The sequence below is a fragment of the Mesoplodon mirus genome (assembly GCF_964341445.2).
Source record: "Mesoplodon mirus genome assembly, contig: SUPER_14_unloc_2, whole genome shotgun sequence".
Lineage (NCBI taxonomy): Eukaryota > Metazoa > Chordata > Mammalia > Artiodactyla > Ziphiidae > Mesoplodon > Mesoplodon mirus.
In genome coordinates, this window is record NW_028295783.1 from 3,208,361 (window position 1) to 3,228,606 (window position 20,246).

The following is a 20,246-nucleotide window of genomic DNA, read 5'->3' on the forward strand; positions in this document are numbered from 1 at the left end:
GTGGCACGTGGGATCTTCCCAGACCAGGGCTCGAACCCATGTCCCGTGCATTCGCAGGCATATTCTTAACCACTGCTCCACCAGGGAAGCCCGATAATTCAGTTTTTTATAAAGAGAAGATTCCTAATATTATTCCAAAATTTTAAAAATATGTAGTTGGATAACACTATGAAAAATTAACTGATATATTATTTTATTATTTCTCTTTGCCCCCTGGATCTTTTTCCCCATCCAGTCAGCTAGGCACTGTGAGTTCACTGCATTAGGAAGGTAAAGACTCAGCAGAAATGAGGGAGAAAAACAGAAAAGTCTCAGCTTTGGAATGTTCACAACGGAGGCCACAGTAGAACAGGTGAGAATTCTGTGAACCAAAAATAAATGTCGTCTCAAATGCAAAAAAGTATTCTCTGCACTGGGAGGCAGGAGAGGGAGGGAGGGAAGGACTGAAGGAGAGAGATCAGTGTGGCCAGGGACATGGAGACTGTGCTTGAGGACGATATGCCCAGGAAGAGAATCAGAATCTGGAGAAGATTCAGCCTGCACGTGATCATTGCCTCCAGCCAGCACCCTCATCTCAGACGTTGGGAAATTCAGAGAGAGAGTGGGAGTACGTCAGGAGGGCCACGCGCATAGTCTGTGTGGCAGGGGTTGTGGCCGTTCCCTATTTGTGAGGAGTCCCCAGCAATTTGCAGGCCTCTTCTGGAAAATGCTGGCGGACGTCTCTAGTGCTTATGTGAAAGCTTGTTCACAAACCTTGAAAGATACAGATGTAGATGACAGATAGATGCATAGATAGAAAAATGTCCTTAAATAAAAGCTCCAGGAAAGGTTTGGAAAATGCCCTTTATTGCATAGGACGCTTCTATTGTCATATGATGTTAGACTGAGTGCCGGTCCCTTCATCCTCCTTCAGACCACGGCATTCTGTCTGCTACTCTCCCGAGGGTCCTTTCTTCTCCCTGGAAGGGATAAAACAAATGAGGTAGGACAGGAAGAGACAAGAAGCACTCCAAGCTCTGCTGGTCAGGGTTACCCTCCAGCATTGCCTTAATGCTCAGAGCCACACACACCACAGTGAGCTTGGCTCCAGATCAACTACCACGCAACGAAGGTTCTGGAACACTTCCATATCTCGGGGGACCTCATTTCCACGTGACTCTCTTTCATATTCCCCTTTGTCACAGAAGGCTCGGTCCAGTGGTCAGGGTGAGATCTCGGCTCAGGCCCAAGGCTCTCAGACCTCAAAGTTCTGGTCCTGCAAGGGCCCCTGTCCTCTCTTGAGACCACTCCTGGCTCTCTCTGCCGAGAAGGAGCTGCTGGCAGTACGTCCTCTAAGAGTTGAGGTCCATCGTGCAGACCCTGAGAAAACTCCTAGGAAAAGGCTCCACCTTCTTGTTTACGTCAACAGAGGTCAATGCCTTTGTTAGTGCTGGGTGTGTCCCATTTGATGCAACTGCAGAGCCATTAGGTAAACCAGCACATGTGTGCGGCCCCTTCCCTTAGACTCCTCTGGGCCCTCGTGACATAGGCTCAGAAGACTGCCAGCCTCAAGCCTTACCTCTTCCAAGGGACGGCCACACCGTCCTCCAGGATCTTCTGTCCCATGAATCTCAGTTGCTGTTTGGAACTCAAAGGAGAGAAAAGACCCTGCCTGCGGGGTCTCTTTGGGCTGGGGCCTTCCCCCGTGGGCTGCTCTCCCTCATTCTCCTTTTCTTCTTGCTTCTCTTCCTCCTCCTCCTCCTCCTCCTCAGGTGTGCTCTCGGATTCCACATTGCCCATCCACTGGGCCATGTTGAGATGAAAGACACGGCAGCTGAAGCCCTGCAGGACGCCGCCCTTCACGTGCTGCTGGAGGATCTCCAAGGTGGGGAAGACCCGGCAGCAGGCCATGCACCTGAAGCCGTTCTCCATGGTCACCATCCAGTCCGGTGTCTTGGCCCTGGGTCTCTCCTCGACGGCAGGTGACCCTGATGGGCTGCCTGGCTCTGCCCTTTCCTCATACTCTTTCTCCTCCCCAGTGGGCTCACTGTCAGACAGGAGGCTTTCGGTGAACACATCAGAGGGGCAAGTGCCTACTGTGCACGCATCCTCAGGAAGGGTCACTTCTTCTATCGTCAGCTGCTTTTCAGGCAACTCCAAGGGTTTCTTTGTCTTCCAGGAGACAGCGACACCCTTGTTCACTTGTACCTGCATGTAGTATATTTTCATGCCCCTTTCCTCTTTGTCTGGGTGCAGATAGTCCTTACAGGGTGAAGAGAGTGAGGAGGAGACACAGTGTGATGGGGGAGCGGTCTCCCCTTCTTCCTGAACCTGGGCTAGGGGTGCTGTAGGCCAGGCAGTGTCTCGAAATCCCCGCATTGCTGAAAAAGGAAATTAAAACCATAATAACATGCATGGGCCGTGCCGGAAGCTGAGGGAGCAGGTGTGGTAGACGAGAGAGGGACATTTGCATGACGTAGCTATGTCGTGAGCTTGGTGTCTGTTGGCCGTAGGATGGAGCGGTGTATCTGGTGTCATCTGTGGGCTTTTCATGTGCGTGGGGGGGATACTGGAGCGGTGTCTGTATACAGGGGTGTGGAGTATGGTGGTGAGGGCTGTGGTATGTGAGGGATGCGGCTGGATGCGTGTATGACAAGGAGTGTGATTTTGGTAATATCGGTGGTGCATTACATGTGGAATGGGGCTGTGGTGCTTGGGGTTTATGTGTGCTCTGAGAAGGGCTGTGCCTGGAGGGCAGATGTATGTGTGAGCTGTGTGGACCTGAGCTGGATGGTCCTGCTCTCAGTCTGGAGGTGTATGATGCAGAACTCTGTCCTTCTCTGGAAGCAAAGGCAAAGACAAAGCCTACATTTTCCTCTGAAGATGCTTAATCTGGTCCCTCTTCCCTCCACCTCAAGCCCAGACATTTCCGGACCCTGCTCCTTGACTTCCCCACCATGGTAGTAGCAGTATTCACACCGCCCCCCCAGACTCAGCTGGCATCCACGCCCTCGGAACAGCTCAGCCATCCTGCACAGGCTCCTCCACAGAGCCCTCATCACCTCTGATGACCCTGGATTTCCTCTCAGCCTCCCTGGGATCTGTGTGCCTCCTGCCTCACAGCCAAGCAACCCCTCAACCGAGGAGCCCCGCGCCCTTACCAGCGTAGCTGAGCTTGCGCGGAGTAGAAGTACAGAAGAAGTATTTAGGGGCAGAGGAGACCTCCACTGCCCCTGGGCTGCAGCCTTGGGCCACCACAGTGGATCCAAGCCGAGGGGGATCCTCTTGTGACTTCGAGATTCCTGAGGGAGGAATGAAAGGCTCAGGGTGGGTTCATCAGTCCTCTGTCCACAAATATTTACTGAGTGTGTGACACGTGTCAGGTGCAGTGAATACACACAGTTGAGAGTGTGGTTCCCAGTGGATCCTCCAGGATTTAATTCCAATCAATACTTATTCTCTCACTGTCTAGTTGGTAATGTAGGCCTCGGTGGTGACTGTGAGTGTGTGGGAAGAGTGAGTGATGTGTATCAGTTAAGTCTGTGGTAAGTGTGGGGTTGGCATGGGGAGCACAGTGCAGATGTGTCTATCTGTGTCTGTGGCCTTTGTGTGCATGGTTTCTGTTCACAAGTCAGGAATTCTGGGACATGTAACGTTTCCTCATTACATGGTGTGGCTTGTATTTATGGTGCGTGTTCATTCATTCATTCACCAAGATTCAGTAAGCAGCTACTCCTGTGTATCCGGCACTCTTCCATTGTTGTAGTCTTTGGTAACGCTGCACATTCTAGTAGGGGAAGACACACACTAAACAAAACTACAATAAATATATAATACATCAGCTGGTGGTAAGTATATAAGGGTTGCCAGACTTAGCGAACAAGAATACAAGGCACCCAGTTAAATTTCAGTTTCAGATAAACCCAGAATAATTTTTTAGTGTAAGTATTCCCATGCAGTATTTGTTCTTACTTAGTTTTAGTGTAAGTATGGCCCATACAATATTTGGGACATACTGATACTGAAAAATTACTTGTTGTTTATCTGGAATTCAAATTGAACTGGATAGCCCATATTTTCTCTGGCAATCCTGACATGGGTTACTGAGACTGTGGTTTACTGTGGTTTGTACAAAGCGGGTCTGGCATTACTCAAGAATGTGTTACAAGTGTGGTGTGTATGACACGTGACTGGTTCTTACAGAGGTATTTAGCGATGGGTGAAGTTAGCTGTGTTTGTGTGAGAGTTGTGGAGATACATATATATATATATATATATATATATATAGTGTGTGTTTGTGTCTGTGTGTCCTATATATATAGTGTGAGTGTCTATATACATATCTCATCTCCAGCGTTTGGTGTTGGAGGAGAGGATTGTGATACAGGTGGGTTGTATGAGAACGTAGTACAGGAGGGATGCGTGTATATACCTCCATGTGCTGTGTGTGGTTTAATAAGGAAGTTATATGTGGGGTGTGTGATATTTTTGCTGCATCAGAGTGTACATGGGTGTATGAGTTACTGTCTCATAAAACACCCCTAACAAGAATTCTGTATACACTCTTACGTATACTTAGTGTCAGCCAGGTCCAGGCAGGGTGACAAGAACTTTACCACGCAGACTTTATATCTGGTAAGCACTCTAACCCCATTCATCTCGCTCTTCTCTGCACTACCACACACACACACACACACACACACACACACACACACACTCACACACACACACACACACAGGAACATAGAGCAAAATATTCTGAATGGTCAGGGGCAGTCATTGCCTTCCCCAGCCTGTCCCAGCCACTGCCTGGAAATCTGCCTGCTGTCTAGAGCTCCATTCCCAGGGCCCATCCTACAGTCTCCAGGGCCCTGGGCCTGGTAGGAGCTACTGGGCTCTAATCTGGGGCAGAGGCCTCTAGCTGGAGCTCTGGGGTGACCACCCCTCTCCCAGGGCAAGCTACTCGCCTACATTTAATGCACGCAGGCACCACGTGGCCCGTGGCTCTCAGAGCTCCCCGCAGGACCCTGAGGCCATTTCTCACCCCCGCTCACGTGGTCTCAGTCTCTGGAAAACCCTTCCCTTCCCTTGATCTCCTTTGGGAAATTCTTCCTGTTGAAGGAATAAATCCTCCTTGCTTTCAATATGACACCATCCCTAGACAAACAATCTTCTTTCAAAGTGCATTCCACTTGTCAAGATATTTTTCAACAGGGCCTTCAACTCATGGGGCTTCTCTTTCCACTTTGGTAAAAGAGGCCAAGCAACTCATGGGTCTCTCTCAGCATCCTTGCATCCTTCACATCCCCCACCTCATGACCCCAGGGAAAGATCCAAGAGAATAAGAGAGAAATCGGGGACTGAGAAAAGCTGCACCTCTAGGTCTGTGCAAGCAGGATGCAGCCTGCTGTGAGTCCGACAAAGCTCCAGGCCCGGCTGCCCCAGGAGAGAGTCCTCAGACCAGCGGAGCTGACCTCCCAACTCCCAGGGGGCATCTGGCCGTTCTGTGCCATCTCACACCACAGGGGCCCTCCAGATAGATACGGCAGCATCAGTGAGACAAGGTCTCTCGCTCCCTGCTTCACAGGTGACACGTTCTCAGTCCCCCGCTTCCTAGAGAAGCTTCAGTTTGGCAGAAACCCATGTGCCCCAGACAAGTTGCCCCCCACATACCTCCTCCGTTCTCGGCAGTTTCCTGGGACTCTTCATTTTCCAGATGTTTCCTCTTTTGTCGCCGTTCCATCGTACCAACTAGAAGTCTCCCTTAGAAGATGCCTCAAGAGATGTCCAACTCCTCCTCTTCCCTACAGGTTGGCCCTTCTTGGCTCTTGGGCAATCCGTTGAAATGATTCAATACAAACAAAAATAGTCAAGTCTCCTAAATGGCTGAAAAACTTGTACCACTTAGTGAACCAGCAGTACTGCCTAGTGCTCACCAGGGCTGTTATGTTTGCAAGGTTGCCAGGCGCACAGCGGAATTCTGTGACCTCAGTGCTGACATCAGTGCATTCGATGGACCTAGGGTGAGCACAGTGTCTGCAGTAGCACAGGCCCCATTTTCAAGAACAATTCCTTTTTCCCAGCCGATGCTTTCCCGTGAAAGGGAAAGGTTCCTACCATATCTATTATAAATTGTATCATACCATGTCTATTATAAAATTCACATTTTGATTGGACATCTTTTAATGTCTTTTCTAGAGAGATTTAATATGAATATTTTAAATGGTCTCCAGTTTCCCTGTGGATTATTGACATTTTAAACTCTGCACTTCAATTTTCCCTCAATACGTGTAATTTTGTCACAGCTATTTCTGTACTTAAAGATGAGGAACTATATAATTGATTTCTTCATTTTTTCCCCATCTCTCTCCAAGGTACTGCATTTGATTGTGTCTTGCGACTGAGTGAAAAATGCTAGTCCTTGAGTCAGGACATTGGGCCCTTTAGCAAGTAACTCAACCTATCTGGGCTTCAGCTTCTGTATGTGCGATCAAGAGGCTTGGACTAGCTGACTTTTCAAATGCTGTGTTTCTTTGATTCACTCTCACTTACTGATCTGCTCCTTAAGAAGAGGGTCTGTTCTCATAAAGTAACAACAGTCTTTTCCTAACCCTGGGTTGGGCGGAGTTTAACTGTTCGTACTCAGTTTGTTAGTTATATTGCCTTCTACGTATGCTTAGCTCTAAATAATTTATATGGCTCTTGTGACTATTTTTAGATCTTCTTTTTTTCTTATTTTCTTTTACAGTTTCTAATTTGTTATCGCCAGTGTAGAGGAGCCTGATTGACTTTTAAAATTTATTGATCTTGTATGTGTGTGCCTTGTTGAACCGTCTTATTAGTTCCTGCTAGTTTATCTGTGGGTTCTTTTGGGTCTCCTAGATAAATGAGCATATTAAATGTAAATAGTGTGTTCTTTGGATAAAGTTTATTTTCTTGCATCTATATATATAGAAGCAATATGTTGAATTGATTTAAATATTTAAATACTTACATACCTGTTATCACAATCTAACGTTCTTTATCTTATTTTCTTTCAATCAATATTATGTTTTCAAGATTTATCCATGTGAATCCATATAGATCTAGGTCTTTGATTTTTGACTGTTTGATATTATTTCATCACATGCATATAGCATCATTTATTTTCCATTCAAGCATTATTGGACAATTGGATTGTTTCCCTCCCTTCTCTAGAACAAACAACATTTCCTAGAATATCCCTGAAGGTGTCTGACAGTCGAGAAGGGCCAGGCTGCCCGAAGGATTGCTACTTGCTTTTAGCCACCTTCCAACAGGCCGTCTCCAGCCAGCAATTTGAAGCACAGCTGAAATGAGAACTGCCCCAAATGTGAAGATCTTAGGAGCTTCCTAGAAGGTGGGAGGTTAATGATAGGCATCCTGCTGGGATCCCAGGGGAGTCTGAGCTGGCCTGAAGCTCATCTTCCTCCTCCACGTCTCAAGAGAAATGTGGAGGAAAGAAGACTTCAAAAACTGTGAGCAGGCAGAGGGAGGGATATTGGGGGCCGAAGCTGTAACTGAGGTCTTGGAGTGGGCTGTGAGCACGCAGAGCCTCTAGAGAGCCAGGCTCTGCCTTCTGAGAACTTCTCCCCTAAGGCTGCTCATAATTCACGTGATACCGGCCATATAGAGTCGACTTGGCCCACACTGTCACAGAAAGCCTTATCAGAATCTCTTCTTCTTCATACACTCTTGTGTCTGTTACTTGGTTATTGCCTTTGGTACTCCACTGATGTGAACCACAGTCGCCAGGGGATGGAGGACACTAGTGACCCATCTTGCTCTGTGGCCTCAGTCCACAGCTGGAGGGTAAGGGAAGAGGCCAAATGAAGGTCAAGTAGGAAAGATGGAGTTTGAAGACAAGACCTGAGTTAAGGGTGTCTTCTCAAGTCTTGATGACTGAAATGTAGCTCTAGTACCTGAAGTCCTGCTTGTTCTCAAGGCTGACCGCGGGGCTGGGTGCACTCAGTGAAGGAACCGTATACACTTAGTATTTCCTTGCTTGCTCACGCTTGCCCTCCTCTGATACACCCTCTGCAAGACTGATCTTCCCCTGAAACAACTTTCCCCCTGCTACTGTCATCTCAGGAACATTTGCTTCCCCTTCCTAGTGTCCCCCTAGAATGCCATTGCAGCCAATTCATAATTTGATAATCATGCTGCTTACCATATTCTCAGCAATTTCAGATAAATTTTATTCGCTTTATTCCATAGTCTTCACCCATCAATAATCTTCCTTAACTTCCTAGCTGCAGGTTAACCCATTTGGAATCATTTCTTTTTCTTTCTCTTCTTTGGCAAATCCTTTCTATCTTTTAAGGTCTTTTTCTTGTCTCTCTACCATCCTGCCTTGCTGAACTTCTTTTTTTTCCGTTTAAATAACCTTTCAATCTCCTTCCCCAGTTTCCTCATAAACATTGAGAGTTTATTCCTCACACGTTAGACAGCGGTTTATGAATGGCCAGGCATAATGGACTCAGAATGAGTTGGCACGCCCGAGGTACCTGTCTTGCTGGGGAGCCAGAGGTGAAGGGCTGGCTGCTGGACACATGTTTGCATGGAGTCAGGCTGAGTGGCCTCAGGGTGTTTGCCCTGCACTTGTGTGTGTTTCTCCCTAGTTGGTTTCCTTGTCCAGCCACCTGTGACCTCCCTCCATCCAGCCCAGGGAATCCTTCTCATCACAGGGGTAGGATGTTTGTCTCATTTTCCATCACATCCTTTCCCCAAAGTTTGGTTGTGAGTTGTTCCCATTCCAAAGACCTTTCCTCTTTGAAGAGAAAAGAGAAAATCTTGTCTCTCCTTTCCTCTCACTTCACTTCTGCTCTATTATCTCCTCCGTCCAGAATGGCCCACTGACTCACATGGGTGTAGATCCGAAGATGGCAAGAACTGCCAGCAATTCTGAGATAATAATATGGATGGATCAGGAAAACTTGAAAACCTTTATCCCGCCACATTAAAAAAAATTGCACTTCCAGTGTATTCAGAGTCTCAGTGTAGAAACACAAATGATAGAGAAATTGAATTACACTCAAGTTTTTCTTTCCTCCTTTCCTGATTTATTCTAATCCTCCAAGTTAACATGATGAACTCTTTGTTGTGTAAAGTTTCAGACATTTTCTACCCATGCACACTTTTCTTTTTTTCACATAAGAGTGTGAACTAGGTCACTTTCAACATGCTGTGATTCTGTGATTCACTGTCTCCCACCGAGTCATCCACTGATAAAGTCATCTGTTTCACGGAGAACTATTTCCAATAGCTAATAGCCAATGTCTGTGGAGTGCTTACTCTGTGTCGGTTTCTTGTAACTACTTTACAGATCATTTGTACAGCGTACCCATGGACCAGGTACAATTATGACCCCCAAGTGACAGATAAGTGCAGATAAGTACAAATAAATACAGAGGCCAAGTGACTTGCCCAAGACGCTGGAGCAAATCAAAATCCATGCCTCTGTAATCATTTTGCTCTATTGCCTCTGTCTGGGAGGCTTGATGATTTGGCAACTAAAACCTTAAATATCATGTTCCATTTTTATATCTGTGACACAAGCGTGGGGCTGTGATACGGGGTAACTAACCTGACTACTTTTGAAAACCCTTATGCACCTGGATGAAAGTAAGCCAGGGACTGCAAGCCATAGATTTAAGGTTTCCTACCAACTTTTAAAAATAGCTTCTTGAATGCAATTTATGTAGTGTCAAGTCTAGGATGTAGCCCAAATAGTAACAGAAAAATGGAGATATGTAGGAAAATACTTAAAGTTGACAAGTATTGGGAGTGTAGTATTTTTGGGGCCAGCGTGTAGACCACAGGAAAACTTGCTGTTTCCATCCCAAAGGGAAGAGCCCTACGTTGCAACTGCCAAGGTCCCTGGGGCAGCAAGTGTGCTCACTGCTTAGTAAAGAAGCATCCTCAGTTTGATAGAATCATATGGGAGCCTTACATTTGGTTAGCAGTTCTACATTCTTGATGTAATAATATTTTCAGGGTGTGGGAGCGTATCAAGCTCTGAAAATACCCTTGGAGAGATCTGCTTATTAAGTTTGGCTATTTCAATCTCCCTACTACTTCTTTACTAAACACCAGGCGGTTTCCTTCACTTTTCAGAACCATGTTGTTTTTCCCTTGTCTAATGAACTTTGAAATACTTTTGGATGAGCTATTAAGTTTGGGGAAAAATAAACATCTCTTTAAAATAAGGAAGATAATAACAATGACAAGTAGAAAAATCTCTAAAACAGAGAATATCCTCCATTCTAGCCAATGACGGAGTGGAAGGTTCGTGCTCGCTGTCCAGGACGTAGAAATAAAAGCTGAGGAGGCGCTGAGGCGTCTCCTGGATCTCTATGAGCCTCCATCATTTCTGCTGAGTAGGGTGGACAGATAAAATATAGGCTGTTTAGTTAAATATGAATGTTTGAAAAACAACGAGTACATTTTGAAGATAAGTATGCCCCAAATAGTTCATAGGATCTACTTATACTAAAAATAATGACTTATTATTCATGTGAAGTTCAAGGTTAACTGGGTATCCTGTATTTTTATGTACTAAATCTGACAGCCCTACTGATGATCCACAATGGAGGCAGTTGAGGAGCGGTACATGCTGGCTCTCGGACAGTCAGAAATGGCTTCAGCAGATCCAGGTACAGTATGAAATTCTTTTTGGATGTAGCTCAGAAGCCATGGCCAGTCCTTGACTGCAAGTACTGCCTCGGGTTTCCCTGAGGTGGGGTAAACCTTCCTCTTAATGGCCTTTTGGTAAGTCTGGAAGACCATATCCAAGGGGAGCCCCAAAGTCAGTTTCATCCTCACAACCATGTTTCCAATTCCTGGAATTGGCTGCATGTGACTCACAAGAGCTGAGGAGGTTTGTGGAAATTGGGAGTGTCATAGCTTGAACCCTTTGTAGGTAAAGTTTTGCTGTTGTGAGAGTTTTATCAGGAGCAATGTGAAAGACTCCATGTCCCCAGGTAGATAGAAATAATCCTGTTCTACCTGTGTGTATGTGACAAGTCTCTAATAGTTCAGAGAGCAAGTATCTGGTCTTAGAAAGACTGATCCAAGCTTGGATATTTCTGGTGACAAGGCAAGGTCCTGAGTTTCAAGTTCACCTTTTATGGTTGAGGAGACAATAAGGTGGTCAGAAGGGAAATCATGGAGGAGACCTTGGCTTCATCCATCGTGCAGGCTTGTATATGTGGTTCTATGTAGATCGTGTTTCAAAGGTGGAGCTTGTTTACAACTATGAACATTCTCCGATGTGCTTTTTGGACCTTCATTCCCAGAGCAAGAGCAGTGCCGAGGCTCTAGAAATGCCATGGATATTCTGAGCTGTCAGTGGCATTTCCCCGGTACTGTTCCCTTGGTGCCGCTCCTTGAAATGTCCAAAGGGATTATCATGTGTCTTGTGGCGGGTCCTAGCATTGTGAAAGGAAGCTGCTGCACCTGGCTCAGAGGATTTCGGATGTGGTGGGAGGAGGAGTAGTACTACGACTATAAATTGTATCACAGCATATCGATTCCATCTTGAGAGTGGGGTTGGGGGGTTATGAAGGGGGGCTTTTATTGTACTTTTATACATTGTACCCTTGAAACTAATTCAATTTTTAAAAATTAATTAATTTATTTGGGGCTGCATTGGGTCTTTGTTGCTGCTAGCGGGCGTTCTCTAGTTGCAGTGAGCGGGGGCTCCTCTTGGCTGTGGTGCACGGGCTTCTCATTGCAGTGGCTTCTCTTGTTCCGGATCATGGGCTCTAGGCACGCAGGCTTCCGTAGTTGTGGCACGTGGGCTCGGTAGATGTGGCACAGGCTCTAGAGCGCAGGCTCAGTAGTTGTGGCGCGCGGGCTTAGTTACTCCGTGGCACGTGGGATCTTCCCAGACCAGGGCTCGAACCCATGTCCCGTGCATTCGCAGGCATATTCTTAACCACTGCTCCACCAGGGAAGCCCGATAATTCAGTTTTTTATGAAGAGAAGATTCCTAATATTATTCCAAAATTTTAAAAATATGTAGTTGGATAACACTATGAAAAATTAACTGATATATTCTTTTATTATTTCTCTTTGCCCCCTGGATCTTTTTCCCCATCCAGTCAGCTAGACACTCTGAGTTCATTGCATTAGGAAGGTAAAGACTCAGCAGAAATGAGGGAGAAAAACAGAAAAGTCTCAGCTTTGGAATGTTCACAACGGAGGCCACAGTAGAACAGGTGAGAATTCTGTGAACCAAAAATAAATGTCGTCTCAAATGCAAAAAAGTATTCTCTGCACTGGGAGGCAGGAGAGGGAGGGAGGGAAGGACTGAAGGAGAGAGATCAGTGTGGCCAGGGACATGGAGACTGTGCTTGAGGACGATATGCCCAGGAAGAGAATCAGAATCTGGAGAAGATTCAGCCTGCATGTGATCATTGCCTCCAGCCAGCACCCTCATCTCAGACGTTGGGAAATTCAGAGAGAGAGTGGGAGTACGTCAGGAGGGCCACGCGCATAGTCTGTGTGGCAGGGGTTGTGGCCGTTCCCTATTTGTGAGGAGTCCCCAGCAATTTGCAGGCCTCTTCTGGAAAATGCTGGCGGACGTCTCTAGTGCTTATGTGAAAGCTTGTTCACAAACCTTGAAAGATACAGATGTAGATGACAGATAGATGCATAGATAGAAAAATGTCCTTAAATAAAAGCTCCAGGAAAGGTTTGGAAAATGCCCTTTATTGCATAGGACGCTTCTATTGTCATATGATGTTAGACTGAGTGCCGGTCCCTTCATCCTCCTTCAGACCACGGCATTCTGTCTGCTACTCTCCCGAGGGTCCTTTCTTCTCCCTGGAAGGGATAAAACAAATGAGGTAGGACAGGAAGAGACAAGAAGCACTCCAAGCTCTGCTGGTCAGGGTTACCCTCCAGCATTGCCTTAATGCTCAGAGCCACACACACCACAGTGAGCTTGGCTCCAGATCAACTACCACGCAACGAAGGTTCTGGAACATTTCCATATCTCGGGGGACCTCATTTCCACGTGACTCTCTTTCATATTCCCCTTTGTCACAGAAGGCTCGGTCCAGTGGTCAGGGTGAGATCTCGGCTCAGGCCCAAGGCTCTCAGACCTCAAAGTTCTGGTCCTGCAAGGGCCCCTGTCCTCTCTTGAGACCACTCCTGGCTCTCTCTGCCGAGAAGGAGCTGCTGGCAGTACGTCCTCTAAGAGTTGAGGTCCATCGTGCAGACCCTGAGAAAACTCCTAGGAAAAGGCTCCACCTTCTTGTTTACGTCAACAGAGGTCAATGCCTTTGTTAGTGCTGGGTGTGTCCCATTTGATGCAACTGCAGAGCCATTAGGTAAACCAGCACATGTGTGCGGCCCCTTCCCTTAGACTCCTCTGGGCCCTCGTGACATAGGCTCAGAAGACTGCCAGCCTCAAGCCTTACCTCTTCCAAGGGACGGCCACACCGTCCTCCAGGATCTTCTGTCCCATGAATCTCAGTTGCTGTTTGGAACTCAAAGGAGAGAAAAGACCCTGCCTGCGGGGTCTCTTTGGGCTGGGGCCTTCCCCCGTGGGCTGCTCTCCCTCATTCTCCTTTTCTTCTTGCTTCTCTTCCTCCTCCTCCTCCTCCTCCTCAGGTGTGCTCTCGGATTCCACATTGCCCATCCACTGGGCCATGTTGAGATGAAAGACACGGCAGCTGAAGCCCTGCAGGACGCCGCCCTTCACGTGCTGCTGGAGGATCTCCAAGGTGGGGAAGACCCGGCAGCAGGCCATGCACCTGAAGCCGTTCTCCATGGTCACCATCCAGTCCGGTGTCTTGGCCCTGGGTCTCTCCTCGACGGCAGGTGACCCTGATGGGCTGCCTGGCTCTGCCCTTTCCTCATACTCTTTCTCCTCCCCAGTGGGCTCACTGTCAGACAGGAGGCTTTCGGTGGACACATCAGAGGGGCAAGTGCCTACTGTGCACGCATCCTCAGGAAGGGTCACTTCTTCTATCGTCAGCTGCTTTTCAGGCAACTCCAAGGGTTTCTTTGTCTTCCAGGAGACAGCGACACCCTTGTTCACTTGTACCTGCATGTAGTATATTTTCATGCCCCTTTCCTCTTTGTCTGGGTGCAGATAGTCCTTACAGGGTGAAGAGAGTGAGGAGGAGACACAGTGTGATGGGGGAGCGGTCTCCCCTTCTTCCTGAACCTGGGCTAGGGGTGCTGTAGGCCAGGCAGTGTCTCGAAATCTCCGCATTGCTGAAAAAGGAAATTAAAACCATAATAACATGCATGGGCCGTGCCGGAAGCTGAGGGAGCAGGTGTGGTAGACGAGAGAGGGACATTTGCATGACGTAGCTATGTCGTGAGCTTGGTGTCTGTTGGCCGTAGGATGGAGCGGTGTATCTGGTGTCATCTGTGGGCTTTTCATGTGCGTGGGGGGGATACTGGAGCAGTGTCTGTATACAGGGGTGTGGAGTATGGTGGTGAGGGCTGTGGTATGTGAGGGATGCGGCTGGATGCGTGTATGACAAGGAGTGTGATTTTGGTAATATCGGTGGTGCATTACATGTGGAATGGGGCTGTGGTGCTTGGGGTTTATGTGTGCTCTGAGAAGGGCTGTGCCTGGAGGGCAGATGTATGTGTGAGCTGTGTGGACCTGAGCTGGATGGTCCTGCTCTCAGTCTGGAGGTGTATGATGCAGAACTCTGTCCTTCTCTGGAAGCAAAGGCAAAGACAAAGCCTACATTTTCCTCTGAAGATGCTTAATCTGGTCCCTCTTCCCTCCACCTCAAGCCCAGACATTTCCGGACCCTGCTCCTTGACTTCCCCACCATGGTAGTAGCAGTATTCACACCGCCCCCCCAGACTCAGCTGGCATCCACGCCCTCGGAACAGCTCAGCCATCCTGCACAGGCTCCTCCACAGAGCCCTCATCACCTCTGATGACCCTGGATTTCCTCTCAGCCTCCCTGGGATCTGTGTGCCTCCTGCCTCACAGCCAAGCACCCCCTCAACTGAGGAGTCCCACGCCCTTACCAGCGTAGCTGAGCTTGCGCGGAGTAGAAGTACAGAAGAAGTATTTAGGGGCAGAGGAGACCTCCACTGCCCCTGGGCTGCAGCCTTGGGCCACCACAGTGGATCCAAGCCGAGGGGGATCCTCTTGTGACTTCGAGATTCCTGAGGGAGGAATGAAAGGCTCAGGGTGGGTTCATCAGTCCTCTGTCCACAAATATTTACTGAGTGTGTGGCACGTGTCAGGTGCAGTGAATACACACAGTTGAGAGTGTGGTTCCCAGTGGATCCTCCAGGATTTAATTCCAATCAATACTTATTCTCTCACTGTCTAGTTGGTAATGTAGGCGTCGGTGGTGACTGTGAGTGTGTGGGAAGAGTGAGTGATGTGTATCAGTTAAGTCTGTGGTAAGTGTGGGGTTGGCATGGGGAGCACAGTGCAGATGTGTCTATCTGTGTCTGTGGCCTTTGTGTGCATGGTTTCTGTTCACAAGTCGGGAATTCTGGGACATGTAACGTTTCCTCATTACATGGTGTGGCTTGTATTTATGGTGCGTGTTCATTCATTCATTCACCAAGATTCAGTAAGCAGCTACTCCTGTGTATCCGGCACTCTTCCATTGTTGTAGTCTTTGGTAACGCTGCACATTCTAGTAGGGGAAGACACACACTAAACAAAACTACAATAAATATATAATACATCAGCTGGTGGTAAGTATATAAGGGTTGCCAGACTTAGCGAACAAGAATACAAGGCACCCAGTTAAATTTCAGTTTCAGATAAACCCAGAATAATTTTTTAGTGTAAGTATTCCCATGCAGTATTTGTTCTTACTTAGTTTTAGTGTAAGTATGGCCCATACAATATTTGGGACATACTGATACTGAAAAATTACTTGTTGTTTATCTGGAATTCAAATTGAACTGGATAGCCCATATTTTCTCTGGCAATCCTGACATGGGTTACTGAGACTGTGGTTTACTGTGGTTTGTACAAAGCGGGTCTGGCATTACTCAAGAATGTGTTACAAGTGTGGTGTGTATGACACGTGACTGGTTCTTACAGAGGTATTTAGCGATGGCTGAAGTTAGCTGTGTTTGTGCGAGAGTTGTGGAGATACATATATATATATATATATATATATATAGTGTGTGTGTGTCTGTGTGTCCTATATATATAGTGTGAGTGTCTATATACATATCTCATCTCCAGCGTTTGGTGTTGGAGGAGAGGATTGTGATACAGGTGGGTTGTATGAGAACGTAGTACAGGAGGGATGCGTGTATATACCTCCATGTGCTGTGTGTGGTTTAATAAGGAAGTTATATGTGGGGTGTGTGATATTTTTGCTGCATCAGAGTGTACATGGGTGTATGAGTTACTGTCTCATAAAACACCCCTAACAAGAATTCTGTATACACTCTTACGTACACCGAGTGTCAGCCAGGTCCAGGCAGGGTGACAAGAACTTTACCACGCAGACTTTATATCTGGTAAGCACTCTAACCCCATTCATCTCGCTCTTCTCTGCACTACCACACACACACACACACACACACACACACACACACACACACACACTCACACACCCACACACACACAGGAACATAGAGCAAAATATTCTGAATGGTCAGGGGCAGTCATTGCCTTCCCCAGCCTGTCCCAGCCACTGCCTGGAAATCTGCCTGCTGTCTAGAGCTCCATTCCCAGGGCCCATCCTACAGTCTCCAGGGCCCTGGGCCTGGTAGGAGCTACTGGGCTCTAATCTGGGGCAGAGGCCTCTAGCTGGAGCTCTGGGGTGACCACCCCTCTCCCAGGGCAAGCTACTCGCCTACATTTAATGCACGCAGGCACCACGTGGCCCGTGGCTCTCAGAGCTCCCCGCAGGACCCTGAGGCCATTTCTCACCCCCGCTCACGTGGTCTCAGTCTCTGGAAAACCCTTCCCTTCCCTTGATCTCCTTTGGGAAATTCTTCCTGTTGAAGGAATAAATCCTCCTTGCTTTCAATATGACACCATCCCTAGACAAACAATCTTCTTTCAAAGTGCATTCCACTTGTCAAGATATTTTTCAACAGGGCCTTCAACTCATGGGGCTTCTCTTTCCACTTTGGTAAAAGAGGCCAAGCAACTCATGGGTCTCTCTCAGCATCCTTGCATCCTTCACATCCCCCACCTCATGACCCCAGGGAAAGATCCAAGAGAATAAGAGAGAAATCGGGGACTGAGAAAAGCTGCACCTCTAGGTCTGTGCAAGCAGGATGCAGCCTGCTGTGAGTCCGACAAAGCTCCAGGCCCGGCTGCCCCAGGAGAGAGTCCTCAGACCAGCGGAGCTGACCTCCCAACTCCCAGGGGTCATCTGGCCGTTCTGTGCCGTCTCACACCACAGGGGCCCTCCAGATAGATACGGCAGCATCAGTGAGACAAGGTCTCTCGCTCCCTGCTTCACAGGTGACACGTTCTCAGTCCCCCGCTTCCTAGAGAAGCTTCAGTTTGGCAGAAACCCATGTGCCCCAGACAAGTTGCCCCCCACATACCTCCTCCGTTCTCGGCAGTTTCCTGGGACTCTTCATTTTCCAGATGTTTCCTCTTTTGTCGCCGTTCCATCGTACCAACTAGAAGTCTCCCTTAGAAGATGCCTCAAGAGATGTCCAACTCCTCCTCTTCCCTACAGGTTGGCCCTTCTTGGCTCTTGGGCAATCCGTTGAAATGATTCAATACAAACAAAAATAGTCAAGTCTCCTAAATGGCTGAAAAACTTGTACCACTTAGTGAACCAGCAGTACTGCCTAGTGCTCACCAGGGCTGTTATGTTTGCAGGGTTGCCAGGCGCACAGCGGAATTCTGTGACCTCAGTGCTGACATCAGTGCATTCGATGGACCTAGGGTGAGCACAGTGTCTGCAGTAGCACAGGCCCCATTTTCAAGAACAATTCCTTTTTCCCAGCCGATGCTTTCCCGTGAAAGGGAAAGGTTCCTACCATATCTATTATAAATTGTATCATACCATGTCTATTATAAAATTCACATTTTGATTGGACATCTTTTAATGTCTTTTCTAGAGAGATTTAATATGAATATTTTAAATGGTCTCCAGTTTCCCTGTGGATTATTGACATTTTAAACTCTGCACTTCAATTTTCCCTCAATACGTGTAATTTTGTCACAGCTATTTCTGTACTTAAAGATGAGGAACTATATAATTGATTTCTTCATTTTTTCCCCATCTCTCTCCAAGGTACTGCATTTGATTGTGTCTTGCGACTGAGTGAAAAATGCTAGTCCTTGAGTCAGGACATTGGGCCCTTTAGCAAGTAACTCAACCTATCTGGGCTTCAGCTTCTGTATGTGCGATCAAGAGGCTTGGACTAGCTGACTTTTCAAATGCTGTGTTTCTTTGATTCACTCTCACTTACTGATCTGCTCCTTAAGAAGAGGGTCTGTTCTCATAAAGTAACAACAGTCTTTTCCTAACCTTGGGTTGGGCGGAGTTTAACTGTTCGTACTCAGTTTGTTAGTTATATTGCCTTCTACGTATGCTTAGCTCTAAATAATTTATATGGCTCTTGTGACTATTTTTAGATCTTCTTTTTTTCTTATTTTCTTTTACAGTTTCTAATTTGTTATCGCCAGTGTAGAGGAGCCTGATTGATTTTTAAAATTTATTGATCTTGTATGTGTGTGCCTTGTTGAACCGTCTTATTAGTTCCTGCTAGTTTATCTGTGGGTTCTTTTGGGTCTCCTAGATAAATGAGCATATTAAATGTAAATAGTGTGTTCTTTGGATAAAGTTTATTTTCTTGCATCTATATATATAGAAGCAATATGTTGAATTGATTTAAATATTTAAATACTTACATACCTGTTATCACAATCTAACGTTCTTTATCTTATTTTCTTTCAATCAATATTATGTTTTCAAGATTTATCCATGTGAATCCATATAGATCTAGGTCTTTGATTTTTGACTGTTTGATATTATTTCATCACATACATATAGCATCATTTATTTTCCATTCAAGCATTATTGGACAATTGGATTGTTTCCCTCCCTTCTCTAGAACAAACAACATTTCCTAGAATATCCCTGAAGGTGTCTGAGAGTCGAGAAGGGCCAGGCTGCCCGAAGGATTGCTACTTGCTTTTAGCCACCTTCCAACAGGCAGTCTCCAGCCAGCAATTTGAAGCACAGCTGAAATGAGAACTGCCCCAAATGTGAAGATCTTAGGAGCTTCCTAGAAGGTGGGAGGTTAATGATAGGCATCCTGCTGGGATCCCAGGGGAGTCTGAGCTGGCCTGAAGCTCATCTTCCTCCTCCACCTCTCAAGAGAAATGTGGAGGAAAGAAGACTTCAAAAACTGTGAGCAGGCAGAGGGAGGGATATTGGGGGCCGAAGCTGTAACTGAGGTCTTGGAGTGGGCTGTGAGCACGCAGAGCCTCTAGAGAGCCAGGCTCTGCCTTCTGAGAACTTCTCCCCTAAGGCTGCTCATAATTCACGTGATACCGGCCATATAGAGCCGACTTGGCCCACACTGTCACAGAAAGCCTTATCAGAATCTCTTCTTCTTCATACACTCTTGTGTCTGTTACTTGGTTATTGCCTTTGGTACTCCACTGATGTGAACCACAGTCGCCAGGGGATGGAGGACACTAGTGACCCATCTTGCTCTGTGGCCTCAGTCCACAGCTGGAGGGTAAGGGAAGAGGCCAAATGAAGGTTAAGAAGGAAAGATGGAGTTTGAAGAGAAGACCTGAGTTAAGGGTGTCTTCTCAAGTCTTGATGACTGAAATGTAGCTCCAGTACCTGAAGTCCTGCTTGTTCTCAAGGCTGACCGCGGGGCTGGGTGCACTCAGTGAAGGAACCGTATACACTTAGTATTTCCTTGCTTGCTCACGCTTGCCCTCCTCTGATACACCCTCTGCAAGACTGATCTTCCCCTGAAACAACTTTCCCCCTGCTACTGTCATCTCAGGAACATTTGCTTCCCCTTCCTAGTGTCCCCCTAGAATGCCATTGCAGCCAATTCATAATTTGATAATCATGCTGCTTACCATATTCTCAGCAATTTCGGATAAATTTTATTCGCTTTATTCCATAGTCTTCACCCATCAATAATCTTCCTTAACTTCCCAGCTGCAGGTTAACCCATTTGGAATCATTTCTTTTTCTTTCTCTTCTTTGGCAAATCCTTTCTATCTTTTAAGGTCTTTTTCTTGTCTCTCTACCATCCTGCCTTGCTGAACTTCTTTTTTTTCCGTTTAA

The 20,246-nt window shown here is 46.9% G+C and overlaps 3 protein-coding genes across 3 annotated transcripts in view; all 3 read right to left on the reverse strand.

Moving 5' to 3' along the window:
• Positions 1 to 1,610: 1,610 nt before the first annotated feature.
• On the reverse strand, positions 1,611 to 5,722 carry LOC309816139 (protein FAM170A-like; the record flags this gene model as incomplete). The annotated part of the gene is made up of 4 exons (XM_082646802.1): positions 1,611 to 1,627; positions 1,677 to 2,360; positions 3,141 to 3,281; positions 5,653 to 5,722. 4 exons carry the CDS (start codon positions 5,720 to 5,722, stop codon positions 1,611 to 1,613), a joined length of 912 nt encoding a protein of 303 aa, XP_082502928.1.
• Positions 5,723 to 13,476: 7,754 nt separating this feature from the next.
• LOC309816140 (protein FAM170A-like) lies at positions 13,477 to 17,590 on the reverse strand (the record flags this gene model as incomplete). The annotated part of the gene is made up of 4 exons (XM_082646803.1): positions 13,477 to 13,493; positions 13,543 to 14,226; positions 15,007 to 15,147; positions 17,521 to 17,590. The coding sequence occupies 4 exons, from the start codon at positions 17,588 to 17,590 to the stop codon at positions 13,477 to 13,479; spliced, it is 912 nt and encodes a 303-aa protein (XP_082502929.1).
• An 8-nt stretch (positions 17,591 to 17,598) lies between these two features.
• Positions 17,599 to 20,246, reverse strand: part of LOC309816141 (uncharacterized protein) — a gene marked incomplete at both ends in the record, with an annotated part of 80,477 nt that continues 77,829 nt past the window's right edge. Inside the window, one exon of the mRNA XM_082646804.1 lies at positions 17,599 to 17,606. Within this exon, the coding sequence (XP_082502930.1) occupies positions 17,599 to 17,606 (8 nt within the window). The remainder of the gene's footprint in view (positions 17,607 to 20,246) is intronic.